Source organism: Aethalodelphis obliquidens, unplaced genomic scaffold (assembly GCF_003676395.1).
Source record: "Aethalodelphis obliquidens isolate GAN/ISIS:26980383/991018 unplaced genomic scaffold, ASM367639v1 scaffold82, whole genome shotgun sequence".
Taxonomy (NCBI): domain Eukaryota; kingdom Metazoa; phylum Chordata; class Mammalia; order Artiodactyla; family Delphinidae; genus Aethalodelphis; species Aethalodelphis obliquidens.
In genome coordinates, this window is record NW_020838026.1 from 7,293,602 (window position 1) to 7,318,354 (window position 24,753).

General features: G+C 55.2%; 1 protein-coding gene across 9 annotated transcripts in view; it reads right to left on the minus strand.

Annotated features, from left to right (window-relative positions):
* The window catches only part of ST3GAL4 (ST3 beta-galactoside alpha-2,3-sialyltransferase 4), a 74,213-nt gene that overhangs the window by 31,972 nt on the left and 17,488 nt on the right, over positions 1–24,753 (minus strand). For 4 of the 9 annotated variants that reach the window (XM_027092965.1, XM_027092966.1, XM_027092964.1 and 1 more), the window contains exons 3-5: positions 19,409–19,554; positions 13,447–13,560; positions 11,050–11,160 (exon numbers count right to left, since the gene is read on the minus strand). In XM_027092965.1, coding sequence (XP_026948766.1) covers positions 11,050–11,160; positions 13,447–13,560; positions 19,409–19,554 — 371 coding nt within the window. Of the gene's footprint in view, positions 1–1,212; positions 1,401–8,699; positions 9,183–11,049; positions 11,161–13,446; positions 13,561–19,408; positions 19,555–24,753 lie in introns of those variants that run through there. The other 5 variants (XM_027092973.1, XM_027092969.1, XM_027092970.1 and 2 more) reach the window with 4 other exon arrangements.

Below are 24,753 nucleotides of genomic sequence, written 5' to 3' on the forward strand. Positions count from 1 at the left end.
CCCCTCTAGAATTATGGGGCAGCTTTGGTGAGTGTGGAGAACTTTGGAGAGTGCGGGAGAACCGCTGCTAATAGCAAACACTCACATACCTCCGCCTCTGTGCAGGCACCTTCCACAGTGCCCAACGCCTTTATGATCCCCCCTCCCTGCCCCCCCCCCGTGGCACAGCAAGGCTCAGGAGAGCACGGTATTGGTTTGTGCCTCTGGTGACACCCTAGCTGTACCAGGCCCGTTCCCAAGGTTCCGCGAAGAATAAGTCTGCCTGAACTTGGCTTCCACACTGTGCCTCCCCACAGCGGTGGAAAGCACAGGCTTCTGTGAGAAGCGCATGGGGGTGCCAGCCTGTGGGTGGGCATGAGGTCACATGGGCACAGCTGAGCACCCAGACGGTGCCTGTAGCCCCAGTCCTCTGGCAGGAGCCCCCAACCCCAGCACTCGGGACCCAGTCTGCGGGACAGACGGAGGAAGTGGCAGCAGTAGGTCAGGCCTCCTGGGCCCAGAAGGAGCCTCCCCCAGGACTGAGAATGGAGGGGGCAGTGCTGGCAGACATGTTGGCAGCTCTGGGCTGCCTGGGAGGTCCCAGCCAGCAGGGGCCCCAGGGGGGCACCCAGCACAGATGGCTGAGCCCAGCGATTCTGCCCCCAGCTGGACTCCACCTTCACCCCAACCCCATCCCATCCCACTGCCCACCAACCAGGCAGCTCTGTGGCCCAGTGGCCTAGGCCCAAAGAGCCCCGCAACGTGGACTGGTGTATTGGGCACAGCCAACCTGCAGCTAGCAGCCCCACCTTTGGGCTCTGCTTGGTGACCTTGGGTCTCCTGCACACAGCCAGACCCAGCAGAGCCTGCCACTTGCAGGCAAGCCAGCCCAGGATCTCCTGGACTCGGTGGGGCAGTTGTGGCCAGAAGTCGGCTCAGAGGATGCGCAGGGGTGGGGGCTAGAAACTTTCCAGAGAAGAGGACCGTCCCGTTTGCTCACTCCCAAGGAGCAGAAAGAATCGGCTTCCCGCGAAAAACTGGTCCAGGGCAAGGGATCCCAGGGCTGTGGCCTCCCCACCCGGCCCCGGCCCCGCGCGGCGCCCACGTGCCCGGCCCGACCACCTCCTCGGCCGCGGCGCCGGGCGGGGAACCGGGCAACCGGGCAGCCGGGACCCGGAGGCGCTCCCCACCCTCCCTCGCGGGCCCCACGGGGACCGGCCGCCGCGTACTCACCCTCGCGGGTGGCGCGGGGCGAGGCAGGACAGTTCCGCGCGCAGCTCCGATCCGCTAGGCGCACGGGCTGGAGGCGCGGCACTGGCGCGGCGGCTCCGCTCGGCCCGGTCCCTGTCCCGGGCTCTGGGCCGGCCTGCGAGCTGGTAAGTCCGCCTGCTGGGAGGCGGGGGCCGGGCACAGGCGGGGGGCGGGGAAGGGGCCGGACACGCTTGCGCACACGGCCGGGGAGCCGACTGGGGAGCGGGCGGGCAGGAGGAGGAAGGGCGGGGTGGGGGAGGAGGAAGGACTCGACTCGGGAGATCCTGCTTGCGGGCGGGGCCGATGCCGGGGGCTCGCGATGGTCCGGGAGCCGCGGAGGCCGGCGGAGAGGGCAGGCGGCGGGGCCAGGAGCGAGGGGCGCGGAGGGGTCGACCGACCGGGCAGGCGCGGAGGGGCGGGAGAGGAGGCTGGTGGGGTGAGGGTTGAGTTCTGGCGGGCGCAGCCTGTGAGTGGCACCAGGATGGATATGCCCAACGCAGCCTCTGCACACCCTCCTGGAAACAATGAGACCCAACAAAGGGTTCTCCGCTCTCCCATGCGATGAACCGTGTCCTTCCCTCGCTCGGGAAAGTGAGGCACAGAAGAGGGAGGGCCACCTGCACTCCCCATGCACGGTGGCCAGGTGCCCTGGACGGAGACCTGGACCCTCCCTCTGCCCTAGTCTCGACCTGCCACCCCCAAACTGCTCCCTCTGCAGCCTCTTTGCACACCCTCTCTTTGGCCCTGAGAAAGCTTCTCAGTTGTTGTTCCTTACTGAAGGCGCCAAACATCCTGTCTCCAGGGGAAACCCCATCAGGCCCTTACCCTGGTTCCTGGGGCCACCCACCCCAATCAAACCTGGCAACTACTCAGGCCGAAGAATAGTCCAAAAGTCACCCGCAGGACAATCCCCATCCCCCCAGACACTCCTTCATAGGTGCACAGCATTTACTGAGCGCTTAGTGTGAACAGCCTGATGCTGGGGGCTCCAGGGCTCCAAGGAAAAACGTAAGACACGCCCCGCCCCCCCCCCGGAAGCTTACTAGAAAGAAGGCTCACAGTGGACTCCCACTCAAAAATAAATTAGGACATAAAAGCTTTTGCACAGCAAAGGAAACCATAAACAAGATGAAAAGACAACCCTCAGAATGGGAGAAAATATTTGCAAATGAAGCAACTGACAAAGGATTAATCTCCAAAATTTACAAGCAGCTCATGCAGCTCAATAACAAAAAACCAAACAACCCAATCCAAAAATGGGCAGAAGACCTAAATAGACATTTCTCCAAAGATATACAGACTGCCAACAAACACATGAAAGAATGCTCAACATCATTAATCATTAGAGAAATGTAAATGAAAACTACAATGAGATATCATCTCACACCAGTCAGAATGGCCATCATCAAAAAATCTACAAACAATAAATGCTGGAGAGGGTGTGGAGAAAAGGGAACCCTCTTGCACTGTTGGTGGGAATGTAAATGGATACAGCCACTATGGAGAACAGTATGGATGTTCCTTAGAAAACTAAAAATAGAACTACCATACGACCCAGCAATCCCACTACTGGGCATATACCCTGAGAAAACCATAATTCAAAAAGAGTCATGTACCACAATGTTCATTGTAGCTCTATTTACAATAGCCAGGACATGGAAGCAACCGAAGTGTCCATCAGCAGATGAATGGATAGAGAAGATGTGGCACATATATACAATGGAATATTACTCAGCCATAAAAAGAAACAGAACTGGGCTTCCCTGGTGGTGCAGTGGTTGAGAGTCCGCCTGCCGATGCAGGGGACACGGGCTCGTGCCCCTGTCCGGGAAGATCCCACGTACCGCGGAGCGGCTGGGCCCGTGAGCCATGGCCGCTGAGCCTGCGCGTCCGGAGCCTGTGCTCCGCAACGGGAGAGGCCACAACAGTGAGAGGCCCGTGTACCGCAAAAAAATAAAAAAAAAAAAAAAAAAAGGAACAAAACTGAGTTATCTGTAGTGAGGTGGATGGACCTAGAGACTGTCATACAGAGTGGAGTAAGTCAGAAAGAGAAAAACAAATACTGTATGCTAACACATATATATGGAATCTAAAAAAAAAAAAAAAAAAAGTGGTCATGAAGAACCTAGGGGCAAGACGGGAATAAAGATGCAGACCTACTAGAGAAGGGACTTGAGGATACGGGGAGGGGGAAGGGTAAGCTGTGACAAAGTGAGAGAGTGGCATGGACGTATATACACTACCAAACGTAAAATAGATAGCTAGTGGGAAGCAACCGCATAGCACAGGGAGACCAACTCGGTGCTTTGTGACCACCTAGAAGGGTGGGATAGGGAGGGTGGGAGGGAGGGAGATACAAGAGGGAAGAGGTATGGGGACATATGTATATGTGTAACTGATTCACTGTTATAAAGCAGAAACTAACACACCATTGTAACGCTATTATACTCCAATAAAGATGTTAAAAACAAAAAATAAGTTAGGACAGGATGTGACCAAGTGTAAGGTGTGCGTAACTGACAAAGAGGGTTCACGGAAATGCCAGCTCAGGCTCACTTCAGCTGAAACTGGAGGGTTTATCTGCTAAGAACATATAACAGAGGAAGCTCTACGCTGCGTAAGCAAAGTGGAGAAGTCAGGGTGAAGATAGAGGGCTTCAAGTGCTTCCACAGGTGACTCTCCATCCTAAGTCCCACCTTGCGTGGGCAGAGGTTTTTCCTACATTTCCCCAGTGTCTAAATTATGCTTGAATAGTGCCTTTGGCTTTGTCAATCAAGCATTCATCCAACAAATGTTTATTGTGTATCAGCTCCAGGTCTGGCACAGTGACTAAAGTCTCTGCCTGGGTCAAGGTTAGAGGAAGAGGGAATAGCCTCCCTGGTACGTGGGTGGGAAAAGTGGCCCACAGAGAGGAAGCAATCACCCAAAGCGACTAGGTGAGTGTGGCAGAGCTGACCTGAGAATCAGCCCAGCTTCTAAACTTTGCAAACTCCTTAATGAACTAGATCTAAACACGGTTGGCAGTTCTTGTTATGAGCCATGTAAACTTCACTCTGTGGGAAAACAGAACTGAAGGGCCAAATTTTGCTCCTGGAGACCTGATTTCCAACTCTGCCTCGGTCACTAAGTAGCTTTAATTTTCTTACTAGAAAAAAATGGAAATAACTGTGCTTATTCAAAGGGATGTAAGTTCAAATGGATACACATTTGCTCTGGCAGTATAAGGTGTTGTACAAGTACGTGCTTTTATTATGCACACGGAACCAGTAAGCTGTATTCAGATCTCCTCCCTTCCCCCCACCCCAGCTTATCCCAGACCTGGTTACTGGGTGCCCAGAAGCTAACTGAGATCCTGACTCCTCCCCTTAGGCCACAATGTGCTTAGAATTTTTTTTTTTTTTTTTGCGGTACGCGGGCCTCACTGTTGTGGCCTCTCCTGTTGCAGAGCACAGGCTCCGGACGCACAGGCTCAGCGGCCATGGCTCACGGGCCCAGCCGCTCCGCGGCACGTGGGATCTTCCCGGACCGGGGAACGAACCCGCGTCCCCTGCATCGGCAGGCGGACTCTCAACCGCTGCGCCACCAGGGAGGCCCTGTGCTTAGAATCTTTTCCCTCCAGTTTCCTAATGGCACAGCCAGATGCTTAGCTGGCTGCCTAGAACCCATATCATCTGTGGGGCAGGAGGAAAGGATTCTGGTACTTTTCACCTGGAGCCCCTCCCGGCTCCACTGCCCCCCTTGCCCATCTACAAGGCACTGGGATTTGCTTAGCAAGAGGCAGTGTGGTGGGACAAGCGGGGCTTCGGCTCCTAAAACTGTTGCTGTCGGAGACCAGCTGTGCCAAGGGCGTGTCAAGACACCCTGAGGGTCAGTGGTCTGGGTCCTGGTCCCCTTCCAAGCCATGTTGCCTCCATTCCCACCTCCTCAGCGCCCCCTTTACCTCTCTGGTTCTGTCTCTGCTGTGGAGGAGGTGGCGGACAACACTCTGCTAGGGCGACCAGGGGGCTTCTCTCTCTCTAGGGTGTCTCTCTCTCTCTAGGGAGTTGAGGGAGGAGACAGAGGAGCAAAGGGCGAGGGAGGGGCAGGTGCATCTGGAGCTGGGAGGCCCTGGACTTGTGGCCCACCCCCGGGCAGGCAGGGGTGTGTGTAGGAGGCGTGGCGCTCTCGACACATGTGTCTCACAGGCTTTTGGCTCCTGTCCTTCACATGTGCCACGTTAGCATCCTGCCGACCAGGAGGAGGGAACAGCAAGATGCCGTTTGAGGAAGAAATAAACCCAATCCAGCATCTCAGACGCTTTTAAAAATAGCAACTCCGGGATGGTGTTTCAGCTCCTATTTTTATCAGATTTATATGGCTGGACGCTGGAGCTGAGCTGTTCCCAGGGTTCTCAATAGCAGCGGACATCACTATTGTAGTCTTAGAAACCTGCCGTAAGGCGAAGGCTAAAATGCACTCCAGGAACCTGTCGGCTGGACGGGATCCCTGAGAAGCCACTGCACACAGCCCTTGTCTCTTTTGGGGCCATGATCAATTAACCACAGAGAGTTTATGGCTTGCTTTTTGCCTTCAAGTCTCTTGGTTACCATGACTTCAGTGCATAATTGAGGATTCACTGCCTTCTAATCCGGAAGTCCTTTTTAATATCTAACCCCAATATACCGGCTGTGTCCTTTAGGCCCTTCTCGCCGTAGAAAAATGGCAGGTAACATTTATAGGTCTTACCATGTCCACAAAATCCTCTTACTTAATCCTCACAAAGCCCCTCGGGGTAGGCACCGCTATCACTCCTAGCTTACAGACAGTTACATAACTTGCCCGAGATCATATCTGGTTATGGTGCAGGTTCTATGCCAGAGTCACCAGACCATGCTGGCTCTCAAAGGAGGCGGTTCCGAACACGAAGCAATTTCCCCTTCGCCTTGACTTTCATTTCTTCCTCATGATCCTGAAGGAGAAACTGGTCAGGGTACTACCGGACGTGTGTGCCCCATGCTAGAAGCCAAGTTCTAGGTCCCGGCCGCGCTGAGCCACTGTCTCCCTGCCTGCTGGCCTCGGCTTGTGCTGGCCACGCGGCTCTCAGGCTTCAGCCCGGAAGTCTGGCTTCTCTCGGCATAAGCCGCCACAGCACCCCCCCCAGGTCTTCTCAAAGCACTCGTGTCCATGGAGTCACTGTGTAATTACGTCTACGTGGCTCACTAAACTGTAAACTCCAGGAGAGCTCTAGCTCCATATTCTTGTCTAAAAACAAAAAGTAGGGTCGATATTCAAAACCTTATTGATTGAACTGAAACACTGTAGTCCATGCTTATTTTTTAAGTGGTTAAAACTTGGTAACTTCAAGTTTATAGAGACTTTGGAATCCAGTGTAATTTCAGTAAGAATATGGAGCGAACACAGGGCTGCCAACATTTATTTTGCTAAGTGAGGATTTTTAAAAAACAACTACTGTTAATTATCAGCATCTTCTTACAAAAGAAAGACCACTTTAGGGTTCAATATACGGGTCTGGAATAAAGATTTAGTCCTTTCTGAGAAGGCAGAGTTAGCAGACCCACGTCAGCCTATTCAGAAATACAATAGATACATTAAACTGTTTTGGAATAGAAGCATTACAAGAGAAACATTTTCAAATATTACTTTGTACGTAATCGTTTGATTTGTTTCTCCATTTGAGGATCTGTATCCAACAGAGTCAGGCAATGTGGAGCTAACTGCCCAACTCCTCCTGAAATGTTATTTTTCTCAGTGTCCTGAAGGAATGCTGACAGAACACTCAGCAATTCTGCTCTATGAGGAAACCTCTGGGCAAACAGAGAGGAGCCGAGGAACAGCAGTCCTGTCTCCAGTTGCTCCCCTCCCTCCCCAACCACGCTGGGAAGAAAGTCGGCCAAGAACTGGGGCCTGGTGGCCGGTGGGGAGCCCTCCAGGACTTGTCTGGGAAGGTGACATCTACCTCCAGGAGAGCAGGGACACAGGCGCGCACTCCGAGGGCACGCGGCTAAACACACTAGGACGCCCACGCTGCCAGAGGGGGCTGGCGCTGCTCGTCTTGCTCAGGACGCTCTCTCCGGGGCGGCGGGATGCTGGGTTCTGCTAAGGGAAGGCAGGAGGAAAGCCGAGGCAGAGGAGGGGGTGGTTCTCATTCTGCACCCCTCGGGCTGAGGACCGTCTGTCCGCCCACTAGCCCGGAGGCCGGGAGCTTCTTTTTAGTCATCTCCGTATCCCCAGCGCTTAGGACACTGGACACTGTCTGGCTTGAGTCCATCAGCGAGTCAAAGCTTTGGACTCCACCACAACCATGTCACTTTGCCCTGTTGGTTTACGATCACCCAGCACATCACTCCGTAGTGGATCCTCATCCCCGTTCCCCTTGACAAAGAAATAAGCTCAGGACGCCTCGGGTGGACACCAGGAAGAGACCATTTACCACCATCTAGGGCAGCGCTGGGCCTGTCGTATGCGTTAAATAAACACGCAAGGAACAAATGAGTGGCGCTCGGCTCTGGCTCCAGCCTCCTGGCTCTCAGTCCAGGGGATGCAGAATAAGAGCTACCCCCTCGTCTGCTTCAGCTTTCCTCCTCCTTTCACTTTGCGGGACACACATCCTGTCTCCCCTGAGAGTGTGTCCTGAGGAAACGAGACCCAGTAACCCACAGCCCCATGCTAAGGAGCAAACGCCAGCCCCTCTCCAGCAGTGTGATACATCTGTCCGCTGGGCTGGGAAGAGAGCCTCACGTGTTTAACTGCATGCCGTCAACGTCTGCACCCGAGTCCCTGTTCTGCTGGAGCAGTGGTAGATGTCACCTTCCCAGATAAGCCCTTGGTGGCTCCCTACAGGCCATAGCCTTGGACACTTTGAAGTCCCTCCCTGGCCTCGCGATTCTATGGACATTCTATTCTATTCTGTGATGCTGGTCATACCTTGCACCCAAGAACCTCAGGGCTTTCAGACTCCACTGCAACCGTGTCACTTTGCCCTGTTGAGACACTGTTTGTATTTGATCTTCTGGCTGCTCCCTGCGAATTGTCGTATCTTCCTGCCCAGATAACAAACTCAAGGCCACGGACTCCCTGACCAAGAAGCCAAGGCAAAGGCAGGCTTCTTGGGCTTTGCAACATCTGACTCTTATTAAGCCCCTCCCACTTCCAGGAGCGGCCATGCTCCATCCTTGTCAACAAGAGCATATCAACAGGATTGGCTCACACATGGGAAGTGTGACCTCAGTGCTGGGGAGAGAAAGAGGAAGTACTGTCAGAAAGACTCTATCGATTACGCCCACCAGACAGGTGGAGATACAGTAAGTGGGAAGAAGGCAGAGCGCCCCGTGGTGGCAGAGCAGGAAGGAGTGAAAGCGGAGGGAGGCTCAGCTGGATTCCGGATGTGAAGACAGCCAGGACGGGTACACGGGGGCCTACAGAAAGCCCCAAGCCCTCTGGGCCAGCTGGGCTGACCCCCAGACACTCACCCCCTTCTTAAGACCTTCCCCCTCCGGAGTGGGAGGTTCTGCCCACTCCGCTTCCCCAGCAGGCCACACCGTGGGTCCACACCGAATGAGACCGATAGTTTATTCTCATGCTGGAAAGAAACCAGTAGAAAATATATTAAAAAAAAAAATTCACTTGGTGCTAAAATCCGGCTGCCCTTCCCCCCCCCCCCATACACATCAGTGCTCTTCTCCGACTCAGCTTCTCTGGGCCTCCTGCAAGAGCGCGAGGAGGGGGTCATCAGCTCTGAGGGCAAAGGTGAGGGTGCGGCGGCCGTAGTGCTCGGGGTCCTGCTCCAGGTTCTCGATCACCTCGGCCAGCAGGTGGGCCCGCTCCACGCCTGCACCAGGGGCCTCGAAGCCCAGGGCAGTGAAGTGCACGTGCAGGTGGTAGTAGGAGGGCAGGTAGTGCAGGTACACGCGAAGGCGGTCTCCCGCCACCTGGTAGCGCTGCAGGATGGCTTCCTGGCAAGAAAGGGGAGGGTCGGGGAGGCTCACCCTGCTGCCCACACACCGGCGCCAGAACCCCCTCCCGCCCACGGCCCCGACCAGCCTCTCCACCCGCTGTTGGCTTCGGATCCCTGTCTTCCATTCTTGGGAGTCAGCAAGTGCAGGTGACAGCAGCAAAGCGGAGGCTCTTTCTCCCAAGGATGGGGACGGTGGCCTCGATCCGGCTTCCCCCCTCCAACCTGGTAAAACACCTGCTTCCTCACAGTTGCCACTGGGCCTCTAGGAAGTCTCGGTGCTAAGGACAGGCCCAGGTTTCCAAGACTGTGGGGACTATCCTGCCCTGGATGATTTACCAGACTTGTATCATCAAGTAGGTGGGAAGAGGCCTTGTTTTCCCTTTCAGCATAGAACAGAGTGGAGCTGGGCTGCGGCAGAGCTAAGGCTTGGTGGCAGAGAAAGGACAGGGGAGGGGACGCGAGCAGGGCTGCCCTGGGCAGACCAGGGAGTCATAATCGGATCATCAAATTCTTGCAGGGCTCCTGGTGGAAGAGGAAAGCATCACCTTCGGCCCGGCTCCCTTTGCCTGCCCCAGCCTTGCTCGGGGGTAGAGCGTTTTCTACCACACCCCCTTCAGGAGCCTCCGAGGCTTGGAATTAAGAGGAGACTTAATTTCCGCTGTAGGCAAATCCCTGAGGCCGCAGGGGTGAAGAGAAAAAGACAGGGCCTCAGCGTGCTCAGAATACATCCTGGAATTGTATTCTATTCTGCATTTGGCGCTCCCCCAGGGATCTCGGCAGCAGGGTGACACCAGGACCAGGGCACCCAAAGGGCTTCCTGGGAGGTGCTGCCAGAACTGCCAGGGCAGGCGCAAGCGCTGGCCCAGCATCTCCCAGGCTCCCAGGGGCTCTGCATCCAGAGGCTGTTTCAGCAGAGAAACGAGTTACTGGGAAAAGAGAAAGGCAGCCAGGGGGATGGCGACGTGGGCATGCGGGGCAGAAGGCAGTCGGCACAGGACAGGGAGGGGCCGCAGGTGAAGGGAGAGTGGCCCCAAGCACAGCCCCTCCTTCAGGTCTGCGGCAGAGCCTCAGCAGCTCTTGTTGAACCTGACCTGGGGGGGGAGCCTCTTCCCCACTGGGCACCCTGGTGACAGCAGGCCTGCCATGGAGGCCGCATCTTCTAATGTCTCAGGCCAAGACCAAGCCCACAGAATAATGGAATCAGAAGGAAGAAGGACCCCCTCCAGACACCGAGGCCCAGAGAGGTGAAGTGACCTGCCTGAGGTCATCCAGTGGGCTAAGGTCAAAGTGTCACAACCAGGACCAGGACCCAAGACTCAAGACTCTCTTCCCCCATCTCCCCTCGCCCCCAGGGCTCCTTTTAGCAATGCTGTAATTTCATTGGATTCAGCAAATCTCCCAGAGAGAAAGTATCCCAGAATGCCAGGTGCTAGAGGATTCAGTCTCTTCCCTCAGGGTAGATGAGGGGACACAGACACACGTCAGGTCGTGCACCGTCTACCCGAGAAACACGTCTGGCATGATGTGGCTGTCGTGAGCGGGGCAGGTAACCCCGGGATGGGAGGGCATCCCAGACGTGACCTGCAGGACACAGGCAGGGAGCAAAAGCGGGAACCCGAGCTGAGGAAGCCCGTGTCGGGTGAGGCAAGGGGGCTAAGAGTAGAGCTAGAGGGCAGGGCAGGACCAGGAACAGGGGCCTCGTGAGGCCCCCTAAAAGCCTTCATGGGCCGCTGCACGGGCATTCAGAGAGGAGCCCTTTTCACGAGACAGACTTCTGGAAGGGGTGAGGAAAGGGGCCCAGGACGCAATGGAACTGGAGTGTAACTCCCCGGGGCTCCGGCATAGATTCAGCCCCGGCAGCTCACCTGCCCCTCCTGGAGGATGTTCCTGAGCAGTGGCAGGTGCTCTGGGGTGAGGTCCCGAAGCGACTTGATGTCCCGGCGATGGCAGATGGCAATCAGATACAGGTCATCGAGCTGTGCGGAGACAGGCAGGGGTAAACCGGGCTCAGCAGGGGACAGGGCCGGGGAGGCTGCCAATCCCGGAATTCCGCCCAGAAACCAGGAAGCACCCACACCCCAAGGCCTGCAGTGTCAGCCACAGCCAATCCCAGGGACCCCGTGGCAGGACCAATCCCCAGGCAACGTGGGCGTCCTCGTGGCCAGGGTGAGTGGGACAGTCTAAGGGACAGAGCTTCTGTTTATTCTTCCTGCTAAAAAATACCATATGAGAGTATTTACATACTCACAGCTGATGGGGAATGAGCGGCGGGAAGGAGGTTCAAGAAAATGCCAAGCACAACTCTTATGGTCTAATCGCATGTACAGAAGTAACTGCTGTAAGACATAAGGTGATACGAGTGCAGGAGGAAGAAGGACAGACTAGCTAGGGTGATCCCGAGAGGCTTCCTAAAGAGAAGGCAGGGCACCCGGGTCTTGAAGAAGAGGTAGGGTTTGGAGAAAGGGCACTGAGGTAGAGGAAAGCAAAGGCTCAGAGGCAAGAAAGTCTAGGGCATCTAAGTGGGAGAGTAAACAACTCCATGTGCCTGGAATCAGAGGCAGGCGAGGAAGTGAACAGGCATGTGGCGGGGGAAGGGAGCCTCAGGCCAGCGGGGCAGTGAGCTCCACCACGGCTTCACCCTCTCCTCCCTTCCCCTATCTCACAGGGCTCACAGACGGCCCTTCCTGCCATCCGTCCTGAATGCTGCCTTGCTGAGGACCTGGAGTTCACAACAGTCCTGAGACCCAAGGCCAACAAGGTCTTGAGCCAGAGAAGAGCAAACGGACTCTTCCTCTTGCCCAGAAAACCCTCCCAGCCGTCTCTGCTTACCCAAACCCTGGCCTTGGCCAGTTTCACATCCTCGTGCAAGGCAAGCCCCAGACACCAGGGCTCCAAGGGCCAAGGCATGGAGAGAACCCAGCAGCCCTCAGCCCTGCAATCTGAGCTGCGAGATTCCTCAATAAGATAATCTGGGGACCATGAGTCACCCAACCAAATCCCCAAGGGCCCCAACTTAAAAACTTAGAATGACATTTTCCATATGGTGCGGGATGTCCAACTGTGCCTCTTCATGCCAACAGTCTCTCCATGCCATACACATTCTTCTCCTCCAGGGCCCTAAGAATCCAGGCTTTCTGCCCCAGACCTGCTACAGATGAGCCCAGCGGGAACCCCCCGGCAGATGGCTAAGCTGTGCCCACCCAGGCCTCCGTTTTGCCTACAAGTCCCTTCTGGGCTCTTCCTTCTCATGGCCTGTGTCCAGGACTCTTGCACTAGCTAGGGGCCCAAGGAGAAGTAGGAAATAAAACTGCTTGAACCTGGAGTGTGTGTGCATGTCTGTGGGTGTCTTCAGCTGTTCCACGTGTCACTGTCACAGGACTTCCAAATAATAGTAGCATTTATTTTAGATGGTATCTGCTGATGAATCCCAAACATGACATGAAATCACACCTCTCTGCTCCACTGGCATCGAGTGAAGCATGAAGGCTGTGCCGGGTATCAGCTCACGGGATGGGCGAGGGAAGGAAAACAAACCCATTCTTTGGGATCAGACGTGACCCTGCATTTCCTGCAGGCAGCCAAAGGGCCCCGGCCCAGAGATACCAGTGATGGGCCTCACAGTGAGGTGAGGAAGGAGGAGAGGAGGCGGCCAGAGGCTGCAGAGGACAGTAGGGGCGGTGTGAGTGAAGACGGCTCCCGGGAAAGCTGCTCTCAAGAAGGTCAGGGCAGGGGCCGCTAGGGGGCCAGGCAGCAGAGCTGAGAGGCTTGGAGGAGGGGGGTGGCCCTGGGCCACCGGAGGCCTCCTCTGTGGCTCGGGTAGTGCAGGGGACTCCTCGGGTCGGTCACCCTACTTTCTGCCGGCCAGTGTTGCAGACCATGGGCCTGCCTGGATCTGCCGGTATCCAGGGCGCGGGGAGAGGGTGAACCATCCACCTCAGGGCTCCAGGTGCTCCTGGAAGTGAGGGTGCAGCTCCCCAGCTTGGCTGGTAAAGGAACAGCCCGCGAGGTCATGGATGCAAACACTGCCCCATCCTCACCCCCAGGGTGGGAGGTGAGCCAGAAAGAGGCTTTAACTGGCCCATTAAAGTGTAAACATTTGTTTTAGGTGCTCCCACTGCAGAGAACTCAGGCCTCGCCTTTGGTTAATTATAATCTGCTTAGAGAGAGCGAGCAACATGAGGAGGAAGGGCAGGATTAAGTAGGCCCAGCGGCCTGGAGCAGGGCACTCAGAGGCCAGAGAGGCCCAGCACGAAATCCCTTACCTGCTGCTGGTTCCACTTGAGGTCGGGGATGAGGACAAAGCCATCAGAGGGGTCTGGATTCTCAAAAACAATCCGGTCGGCTTCAGCCTTCCTGTCGAGAATATTGTACACCCACTGGAAGGAAGGGGAGAGAGGGGGTTCACAGACCAGTCCTTTTCCCTGAGAGACACCCCACAGTGGGCCAGGTAGGCTCTCAGGCCTCCCCAGGAAGGACAGCCAAGTCTGAAAGGGCCACTATGCTCGGGGGACCGACACTCAGGCTGTCCTGTTCCGGGGAGCTACTCTTGGGGGTCCGGAAGGGACTCCCCCTCTCCCACTACAGCCATCCCCACAGGGGTCACGGCAACTCAGACAGGGCCATCTCTTCAGGCGGTTCCTGGCCGGCACTGTGCACGTGCTCTGCTCTGGCCTCACAGGCCTGGTCTGCAGCCGCCCCTTCCACTGCCCACAGGACTCGGGAAAAGCGTCCCATGGGCGGGCCCTGTCCCACTTTATTCAGGACCACGGGCAGAGAGTCAGGCTGGGAGTTTCTTCTGCAGAGGAAGTCCGCTACACACCAGGGTGGGGAAAGGCTCAGGTTCTAGAAGTTAGTGTGCTGGGTTTCTCAGCCTGCTGGGATCCTTGTGAGGGCTGGGGTTAGCACCGCTGCCCCACCTGGGGACCCAGCTGACATGCACCCTTCGTGACAAAGCGGAACAAACGCCACGTGGAGAGGCGATTACACAGACCTTTCCTGTTAACCCCAGGCTGCCAGCTCTCTCACGCCCTTTGATTAGCTGCTGTCAACAGTCTTCAGAGGACCCTTCCTTGGGCGCTGTGTGAATCCCAAGGGCATCACTTTACCATTAAGGTCCTGGAGGCCTCTCTGAAGAAGCCAGCCTGCAGGGAGGTTAAGATAAGAAGGCCCCTGTTCTCACGGGGATCCAACCCCCCAGCCCCGGCTCTTCTCCACTTCCCCAGAGGTCTGAGAGCCCTTTGCCAACACGACTTCCTTCCAGGCCAGTGAACTCTGTGCCTGAAATCCGAGAGCGAACCCTGCTGGAGAGCCACAGAGAGGGCAGGAGCTGGGCTCATACGGCTGCCCCTTCCGCCCCGCAGTCACGAAGGGCCTCAAGCTGCCCGAGCGGTGGATGGGAGGCCAGGGCGCCGACACGGCCAGGCCAGCGGAGGGCTCCTCTGCCCACCACCAGGAACGCTGGTGCAGCAGTGTCAGTGAGGGCCAGGGCTACACACATCCTCCCCCATGCCCCACCGAGTCCACATCCTCTGCTGTCGGCCAGCAGGGCCAAGGCCAAGTGCAACTGTCTGAGATGCAGAGCGAGGAGGCAGAGAAAACCTGCCTGGGACAATCTGGGCCTCCCAGACCCCCTGGTAAGACCCACAGCCCGGTCACAATATGGTCAAGAAGAGCCTGGCAGTGCCACTTGTTGGGTGGAGTCTGGGGGCCGCCCAGCAGTGGCTTCCTCGTGCAGCACTGGGGCCAGAGCGATGCACAGCCCAGCAGGTGGAGAACATTCCAGGGAGGGACATTCCAGTCAGAATGTCCTCTCTGACTGGAACTCTCTCTAAGAATGTGCTACTGGAGAAAAAAAGCCAGCCGGATCCTGACCTGAAACCTCCCAAAAATAAATGGGAGGGAGGGGATGGTGTCCCTGCGTGGAGAGCCCTGGTGTGGCCCAGCCTCCCTGGGGCCCTGCTTTTGCCCACAGATAAGCAGCTCTGCCTCCGCCTGGAAAGCAACAACATGTCGTCTGGGAGAGAATGAACAGACTCTGGAGCCCAACAAGACTGGGCTCATCTCTCACTTCCACCACTAACTAGCTGCACGCTGGCAAAGTGACTTCATCTGGGACTTCCCTGGTGGCGCAGTGTTTGAGAATCCGCCTGCCAATGCAGGGGACACGGGTTCAAGCCCTGGTCCGGGAAGATCCCACATGCCTTGGAGCATCTAAGCCCGTGCGCCACAACTACTGAGCCTGCACTCTAGAGCCTGCGAGCCACAACTACTGAGCCCGCGCGCCTAGAGCCCGTGCTCCACAACAAGAGAAGCCACCGCACTAAGAAGCCCACGCACCGCAACGAAGGCCCCCGCTCCCCACAGCTAGAGAAAAGCCCGCATACAGCAACGAAGACCCAACACAGCCCCAAATAAATATATACATAAAGAACTAGCATCTTTAAAAAAAAAAAAAAAGTGATTTAATCTCTCTAAGCCTTGGTTTCCTCCTTCCTCAAAAGGATCTAATAACACCCCCAAGTGAGGGTTGTGGTGCGAACTGTAAGTGAGAAAATGCGTGTGAAAGTGCCCAACACAGAGCCCTGCCCAGGGAGGCAACTGAGAACAAGGAAGGTGCTGAGAAGGCTCCAAGGGGAGGTCAGGCTGCGCTTGCCCGAGGCTACAAGACCGACTGTGGAAAGGCAAAAAAGAAAGCGGATGAGAGCAAAGGAGGTGCGCTGAGGGGACCACGTGCGGGGCTGGAAGGGCACGTGAGGGCTGGGAAGGTGTGCTGTGATGAGCCTATCTCACGGGACCACCCTGTGCGGCAAGCCCGTAAGGTGGGCACTGTCGGGGTCCCCATATTGCAGGGAAGGAAGAGGTAGGTGCAAGGAAGTTCACCCAAGTTCACACATTCCGACCCAGAGTCCGGCCCCAGAGCCCAGGCTGCAGGCCACATGGGTAAGGCCTCTGGGAGAGCCGGGAGAGGTCTGAATACACAGGATGTCTCAGCCCAGATGAGAGAGGGAGGAAAGCCAGGGAACAAAGTCCACATGAATCATAGGGGTGACGTAACGGAGAGTAACACGCTGGGAAAGCAAGCCCGGGAGCCTCGGCCCCGCAGACGATATGGGGGTGCTGGCCGCTTCTGGACACACCCGGCACGACTTCTTCCCTGTAGGTGACACTGGCAACTGACCCAGGAGCCCCTCTCCCCGAGCCCCCTCTTCACTATCCTCCTGCTCTTTTTTGCTGGCCCCTCTCCTCCAGCCACCCCTCCCCTGCCTGCGTCTCAGCCCCACACTCTCCCGTCCTCCCTGGAACGGCTACCTGTGTGGGCAACGGCGGCCACCACTCTGGCGCCTTTTCTGTGCTGGAAATGGCAGCAGGCACGTGATATGTGGCACGGCTCTCAACTTCCACTGGGACCCCAGGAGGGAGGTGCCGTCGGTCACATTGTCCAGACAAGGAGACTGGGACTCAGAAATGAAGGATGAGATCGCGAGGCTGCGGGGCGGCAGGACTAGAGTCCAAACCCTGGGCCGACGCAGAAGCCCTGATCAGATGACTCACAAATCAGCCTCCAAGGCTCCAGATGCAGACACCCCACCGCATTTTTTTTACTGGGAAATTACAAGCACCTCAAATTTGAGCAGCCAAATAGGGTAGTTGGCTTAGAGCACAGACGCTGGGGCCAGACCGCCTGGCTTTGAAGCCGGTCTCCAAAGGCCTGCTGTGAAGATACGATGCCTGTAAAATGCTTAGGACAGTCGCTGTTCTGTCACCTCGTGAGTTCCAAGAAGTGACAAACTAACTCACCGTCCTCCACGTAAACCACTCCGCTGCCCACGCCCCCGTGCTGGCTAACAATCTGACTCTGTAGCGTTCATCGCCCAAGCTGCCCCTGGACTCACCCCAGGCCCTTCCCTCACTGCTCCAAACCACCCACGTCTACGCCTTAATCGCAAGGGAAGCTCCCCGCCGCCTCTGCCTCGGTTCAGTCTTCCTCCTTCTTCTACTCTCATAACTTCCAAATGATTCTTTAAATCTGATCACGTTACCCACATGCTTCAAACCTTTAACAGGATGCTCATCGCTTTGGCAATCGCCCACAAATCTGACGATCATTAGAACAAAAAGATTTTTTTAAATGCGGATTTCCCAGCTCTACTCCCAGCTCCATTCTGACTCAGTAGATATGGAGGAGGGCCCTGTGCTCTGTATTTAAAAAAATCTAACCAGGCCATCCTGACGAGCAGCAAGGTGTGGGAACTCCTGGTCTCCTGGACAAAGTGCACAAGCCTCTTTGTGGCCCCCACCTGCCTTCTCCTGCCCGTTCCCGAAATGCATCAAATGGGTCCAGTCCTCTGTGCCCCTATACTTGCTCTGCCCTCTGCCTGGAGTGCCCTGTCTGCCTCTTCCAGCTGGCAAACTTCTCTTTGTCCTTTAAGACCCAACTGGAGGATCCTCTCCCCTGTGAAGCCCCCCGCTGTCTGGGCTGATCACTCCCCCTCTGTGTCGATACTGTACCTCGTGTCTAGACCGCCAAAGTGCTCATCCCATTATACTGCAGTTACCAGGTTGCATGCCTATCTTCCTTACAAGACTGTGGGGACGTTATCAGTGTTTATCTTGGTGACCCTCCAGAGCCCAGCACAGGGCCTGGTACACAGGGGATGCTCAATAAATACAATGACTATTGCCAATTAAGCTGGGTGCGTGTAAACTTGCTAGAAACAGCAGAGAAAGAATACATGGGAAATTCCCTGGCAGTCCAGTGGTTAGGACTCGGCGCTTTCACTGCTGTGTGCCTGGGCTCGATCCCTGGTTGGGGTACTAAGATCTCACAAGCCATGCGGTGCGGCCAAAAAAAAAAAAATAAGAATACATGAATGCTCATGTCAAGCAGAAGTTGGTAGAGCAGAGGGGTTATTATTTCCCAAGAGGATCTGCATAATGGTCTATAAGAAGGTATATATACGACTCATACCAGCTGTATTACAGGCTTCCTCTCTTGAATCCCACATACGTGCAACCAGTGCAGCAGAACACACATTCCAGGACATCCCCCCGCAATCTCAGACACAGTCTAGGAAGATGGAGACATATTTCCCTTCTACTTAGAAGACAGAGCAAGTGCTGGGACTTCTTTAAAAAAAGGAAAAAATCAAGCCACTGTGAGTTAGAGGAGCCTTGTGCAAATAATGTGCAGGGGACCACGGCTAACAGCTGGGTTGGGTCTTCCCCAGGGGACCCCCTGCAAGCCCTGCCAACCTCCTGTCCTTCCTCCTCCCAGGCACAATCCACCTCCCGAGACCCCACAGACAGGACACCCTCCCTCCTCCGGGACAAATGGCTGTGAGCTTCCCACACTAGGACGTCCCACACCACCGCAGCCTGCATCTTGGGTGGAGTGTGTAGAGACACTCTACAGGAGAACGCCTGAGCCATCACATTATCTCTGAGCGTGCACGTGGGACCAATTCCAGGCAGAGGCTCTGGGTGGTGCTGGGCACAGACCCAAGACGTCGGATGTCTTAGCGAAATGGCCTTGCACCTAGCCCAGTTGCTGCAGACACTTCGAAGACGCTCCCAACCCACGGCCATCACCCTGGGAGAAGAGGCCCTGCGCCAACCCCCGCGCCTGCCCCCTGCAATGGATGCAGGGGAGCAAGGGAAGGGGGTTTCTACCCTGTGACTCAGCTCCTGGAGGCTGGTTTGCTGTGGGTGAAACCAGGGATGAGAGTCTGGATGAGGAGGCCTAACCAGCACCCGTCTTTACCGTTCACAGACCCCCGGCCAGGGCAAGCCATTCTGAGACCGTATCAAGGCTACTGTAGAGTACTTAGAAATTCTTTCCACGAACTGGACTGCTCTGAGATCCCCGAGTGCCCAAGACCGCTGTCAATTCCCTTATCAACGAAGGTGACTATCCTCTATGAAACAGCGACAGCCTCAGCCCGGCACTGTCTATGCCATCTATCCTGCTTATTCTTCTCCACAGCACTCACAATCTCACGTTTTGTGTGGTTACTTATATATTCACGCGCCGACACCTGAACAAGGAGGTAAGCTCCGTGAAGGCAGGGGCGCCGCTGTACTCTCTGCTGTGTCCCGTGGCCTGTGCTGTGGGAGAGCGCTGGACCCTGGTACCACCTCGACAGATGCTTGAGAAGATACACTGGCCGTGGGGACAGCACTCCGAATCTGACCCGCGGGGCTGGCCCAGGCCGCGGCGGCCAGTACCTGGATGCTGAGGCTCTGGGACTCCAGGTGCGGTAAGGTGATGTTCTTGTAATTGTCGCCCGTCTCCCGGACCAGGCGGAGGTCCCGGTGCAGGTACTTTTGCAGGTGTTTCTCTGTGGCAGGGTAAACCACGGTTGTCTTCACGTCTGCAATGACACAACACAGCCCGGGGCCACAGTCAGCCACTCTCTCCACACGGTCCTGCCACACTCTGACCCTGACAGGCACCACGGAAAGGATGGGCCCGGTCTCTCTTTGATTCCCCAGTGAAGGGAGCCAAAGACTAAGAAGTTATGTTCACCCACGACCCACTCCCACGAGGTGCCTCGTGCCATTAAATTCATGACCTGAACCACACTCGGAATCTGGAAAATGTACGGTTTTCACTGACGGGTCACTAGGCCCCTCATCACCCTTAACCCTAGCCCTTCCCTCTTATTTTCTAGGCACAGGAATAAAACGTTTCTGTGGTTAAGACTCCGCGCCTCCACTGCAGGGCGCACGGGTTCGGGGAACTAAGATCCCACATGCTGCGCAGAGTGGCCAAAAAAAAAAAAAAAATCCAAGCAGCCTCCTTAACGCAGAGCAGTGCAGCACAAGTGGCTGAAGGCGCAGACTCGGCGGCTGGACCATCAGGGTCCAAGTCCTGGCTCTGCCTGCTCCTCACTTGGGACCCCTGCCCCAGTCCAGGTGTTTACCCTCCCTGTGCCCCTACTTCTCCATCTGTCAGCTGAGGGTGATAATAGCTCCTACATCATAGGGTTGGGAGGATTAGCAAGTTAATACCTGTGGAGCTCTTAGAACAACAATGTCTAACACATAATAAATACTGGCTATTTTCAACCCAGGGTTACCCAGTCTTGACTTTGGCACCATCAACATTTCCACCTAGATCATTCTTTGCTGTGGGGCTGTCCCGTGCATTGCAGGCCGTTTAGCAGCATTGCAGGTTTCTACCGGGATGCTAGTTAAACCCCCTCTCCAGTTGTGACAACCATAAACGCCTCCAGACATTGCCAAGTGCCCCTGGGGGATAAAACTGCCCCCAGTTGAGAACCCCCGTTTCCATCACAAGGAAACCTGGCAGTGTCCCTAAAGAGACTCTAGGCTGGGGTCCTAGTAAAACACCACCCGGTTTTGGTTGAGTCCTTTTTCCTGTTTCTCTTAACATCTGCTACAACATCTTCAACATAGATCTTAAAAGCAGGGAAGGAAAATGTTGTCTTAAAATCAGTTGGGATGTTTCTCAAAGGACCCAAGTCCTCCCTGACTCTAGATTCAGATGTGCTCTCCCAGAGAGGTCCCTGAGAGGAGCAGCCCAGCATGGGCATCGGACACTCCAGGAAATGCTCAGACTCACCTACATACCCAGAACTACCAACCTAGGTCTGAGGACATAGGTGATTTTCATGCTCATTTCACAGGTGGGTAAAAAGAGTTCACAGGGATTCCAGACTCATTCGACACCACGCTGTGGGATGGGGCAGAGACAGGACTGGAACCATGGTCTTCCCGCCCTGAAGCCTGCTCTTTCCACCTCTGCCTGAAGGCCCATATCGTCTTCTAGCAGCTGAGTGCGGGCGTCCAAAGGCGCAATGCCAAGAGCGTGATGCCTGGTAGAACCAGAGGCCCCTGGCCCGTCAGCTCTAGCAAGCAGAGCAGCGCAGCATGGAGACACAGGCTGGCGTACGACTCTCCCCTTCCTGGCTGTGCCACCTTGGGCGTTATTTAATCTTTGAATCTCAGCTTCCTCATCTATTTATGGTGCTCATAAAATCTAATTGACAGAGAGTCGTTGTTATCGTTAAACAAGGCATGTCAACTGGACCCACGTAAGCACTAAATAAACGTCACCCCGCTTCCTAGGAATCTCTGGATCTGACCTGGAACGGGAGGCACAAAGTCTCCTCGCAATCCTCTGGGCACTTCTCATTCCCACCACCCTCTAACAGCCCAGGGTCACAGGCCAGAGATCAAAGGTCAAGCACACCAAGCTCTCAGGAGACAGGAGACTGCTGAAATAGAGGGAATGTCAGCACCTTGGCCCGTGCAGTGCAGCCTGCTGGGGAAGGACGAGATGCTGGCAACGATCAGCCTGGGTTCAAATCCTGGCTGTGGAACCTTGGGCACGTGAGAAGCCAGTGAGCAGCAGGTGGGAAACCTCTAGAAGCTGCCCTCCACCTGCACCCCCATGGAAAAGTGCTCCTCCAATGCTGGCTCTTACTCTCCTTGTGTCGCTTGGGCGGGGCAGGCGGAGAAAGGCGCTCCCTCCGGGTGGGGAGATGGGCCGGGACAACCTAGAGAAGAGCCCGGCCCCACTGGCAATGCACACGCAGCCCTGGGCTCCCGGCCTGGGGTCCCCTGGCCGCTCCAGACTGGAAAGCCACGGGGCCGATGGGCTTGACCACCTGCCAAGGCTGGCCACAGACCGCCCCCGCCGCAGAGCCCTGGGAAGTGGCCCCTCCTGCCCTCCCCCCAGCAGCAGGGAAAACTAAAAAGGCACTTTCCGGGGCTTCCCTGGTGGCGCAGTGGTTGAGAGTCCGCCTGCCGATGCAGGGGACGTGGGTTCGTGCCCCGGTCTGGGAAGATCCCACATGCCGTGGAGCGGCTGGGCCCGTGAGCCATGGCCGCTGAGCCTGCGCGTCAGGAGCCTGTGCTCCGCAAGGGGAGAGGCCAAAGCAGGGAGAGCCCCGTACCCAAAAAAAAAAAAAAAAAAAAAAAGGCACTTTCCAACTGCTCACTTTCTGCCGTCCTGTTTCCTTTCCTGAGACCCGCCTGCCTGGAGGAGGCGCACCTTGCTGCACTCTGAGCCCTGCCAGAGCCAGTCACCCCTCATCCGGCCTCGGTCAGATCCTCGCTGCTGGCATCAGGGTGGGGATGCCCCTCCAGTCTCGCCCAGGCCCTGCTCCAAGCCCACTGACCTCCACTCTCCCCCGGCCGTCTCTGCCCCAGCCACAGAGACCCCCTTACACTCCCCACCGACTCCCACCTCTAGGCCTCACACCTGCTGCCCCATCTCATTCCCTCAGGCCTCCGTCCAAAGGCCAGCTCCCAGACGGCCCGACTAGAGAGGCACCCCTTACCTCCCCACACCCTGCCTCCTTCACCCCTCACTGCCTGACGATGGAGGACATATTTATTGTCTGATTCCCCCATTAGATGGACTTCCCTGGAGGACGGGGATTTTTGTCTACCTTAAAATTTTGTTTTATCATTTTATCCCCAGCACCTGGAAGAGCGCCTGGTATACAGCAGGTACTCAACAAATACTGAACAAATGAAAAAATGAATCTGGCCTTTTTAGACTTTAAACCCAGGAAGAGCATTTCTTGTCCCAAATGGAATAAAACCTCTCTGGAAAAAAAAAAAAAAGGTCAATATATTTCCCAATGCTGAGTTTCTCACTGGCAGCCAAAAGCAAACTCTGGTGTTTATCCAAATGACCTGCAACTGAGCTTCACGAGGAATCTGGGCGAGAGTCAATGCCCGATAAATGCTCAAACCATCGGGTGAAAATACGTCGGGGAAGAGGACATCCACTCAGGGCCTCAAAAACATCTCCTCAGAGATTACTTATTAATTACAGAGGCGGACGCAAAGTGACTGGAGTGAACATCACTCCTCACGGGATGAACAGACGCCCTGGGCCTCCTGGGCTGTGCCGTGGTGTGCCCGCCAAAGCGCATAGCCTGCATCCAATCGCGAGGCGACATCCTCCTCCCAAACCCAGGGACGCTCTACGGAACAAGTGGCTTCACAGCGCTTCCCAAGTGTCAGAGTTAGGGCTGAGGGACTGCTCCAGCTTACAGGGCGCTAGGGACTGGACTGGATCCTGGACGAGGGCAGGACGGGGGTGTGCGGGAGATTCCTGCTTGAAAGGGGGTACTGAAACACTGGCAAGATTTAATAATGGTCTCCACACACATAATGGCTTTGTATAAATGTGGAAGTTCCCAAAATTGATCATTTTACTCTGGTTCCTAGGAGACACACACTGGCGTGCTCAGCACTGAGGGGTTACCACGTCTGCAACTTACTTTTCAATAACAGAGCGAATAGTAACAAAATATTATTATATGTGTATGTGGAGAGAGAAAAAGGAAACGTGGCCAAATGTTAACAAGAGGTGAAGGGCTTTTTAAGGGAGTTCTTCGTACTATTCTTACAGCCCTTCTGTAAGGTTGAAAAATTTTTTCGAAATATAAAGTTAAATAAAAACGTGTTGGTACTCTCTAGACCCTGGGTGCTAACTGCCAGTGGAGGTGCCAGGCACTGTCCTAAGCCCTGCATGCATATGTACCCACTCACTCCCCACAGCCAGTGTGAGACGGGTATGACTTTGGTCCCCGCGTCACACACGAGGAAGCTGAGGCTCAGCGCTGGGCATCAGCCTCGGCACCACGTACCAGCCGCGCAGGTCAGCAGACGTGGCTTCACCCTCTGCCTGGCGCCCTCTCTGCCAACCCGTTTAGCAAGTTGACTTAAGGGGCCACCTACCCAGGATGAGAAGTACCTGGAAGCCCAGAAGCTTCTCCCAGTAGCTACAGAAGCAACAAGGGACTTCCTGACCCTGCCCTCCTCCTGGCATTCTTAAAAAAATCAACTCCAAAACCAACACCTCAAGAATGTTCACAACCTATTGAGAGCATCCCTGACATTCCTTAAAAGGGCTTCCTATTCGTCATGCTTCTTCAAACTTTGCTTTTATTTTTAGTTTAAGGTGTGTTTGCACATAGGTTAAAAGTCAAACAAAGCTTGTTTTTATGTTTTCTGCTCCTTTCTGAGTACCATTTTCAACTCTTCCGGCCATTTCCTTGCTTTCATACTTCCATAGTTCCAAATTACAAACATTTTTATAACTCGTTCCACCTTGATTTTTCAGTTTTATTATTATTCATTAACCTCCCATTATGGAAGGTAAGGATTTAGCTTTTTCACCAACTCTATACCAAAAGAGCGCGAGTACGCATGTGCACACACGCTCTTTCTACCCCATCCTCACAACACAACCAGATCACAATTTTGGATAAATCAGTACTCAACATCAATACCATTACGATGATGCAAATGCTGTCTACTGCTGAAGAGTACACTATGACTGCTTTTCCTTTTCAGCACAATTTTTGGTATACAGAGTTAGTATTTACTTTTTTGTTTTCTTTTCTATAAACTTGTCACTAATTCATCCCCACATCCACTTCCCTTTTTATAAAAATCTCCTCTTGATGTTACAACTCATCAGGCACAAGAGCAACAGTGTGTTCACGGAGCCTGCAGGTGCCCCGTGCAGAGCTGTGGCCTGGGAGCTCCGAGCACTGCCCTCGCCCCCTCTCTTGTGCTGGGTA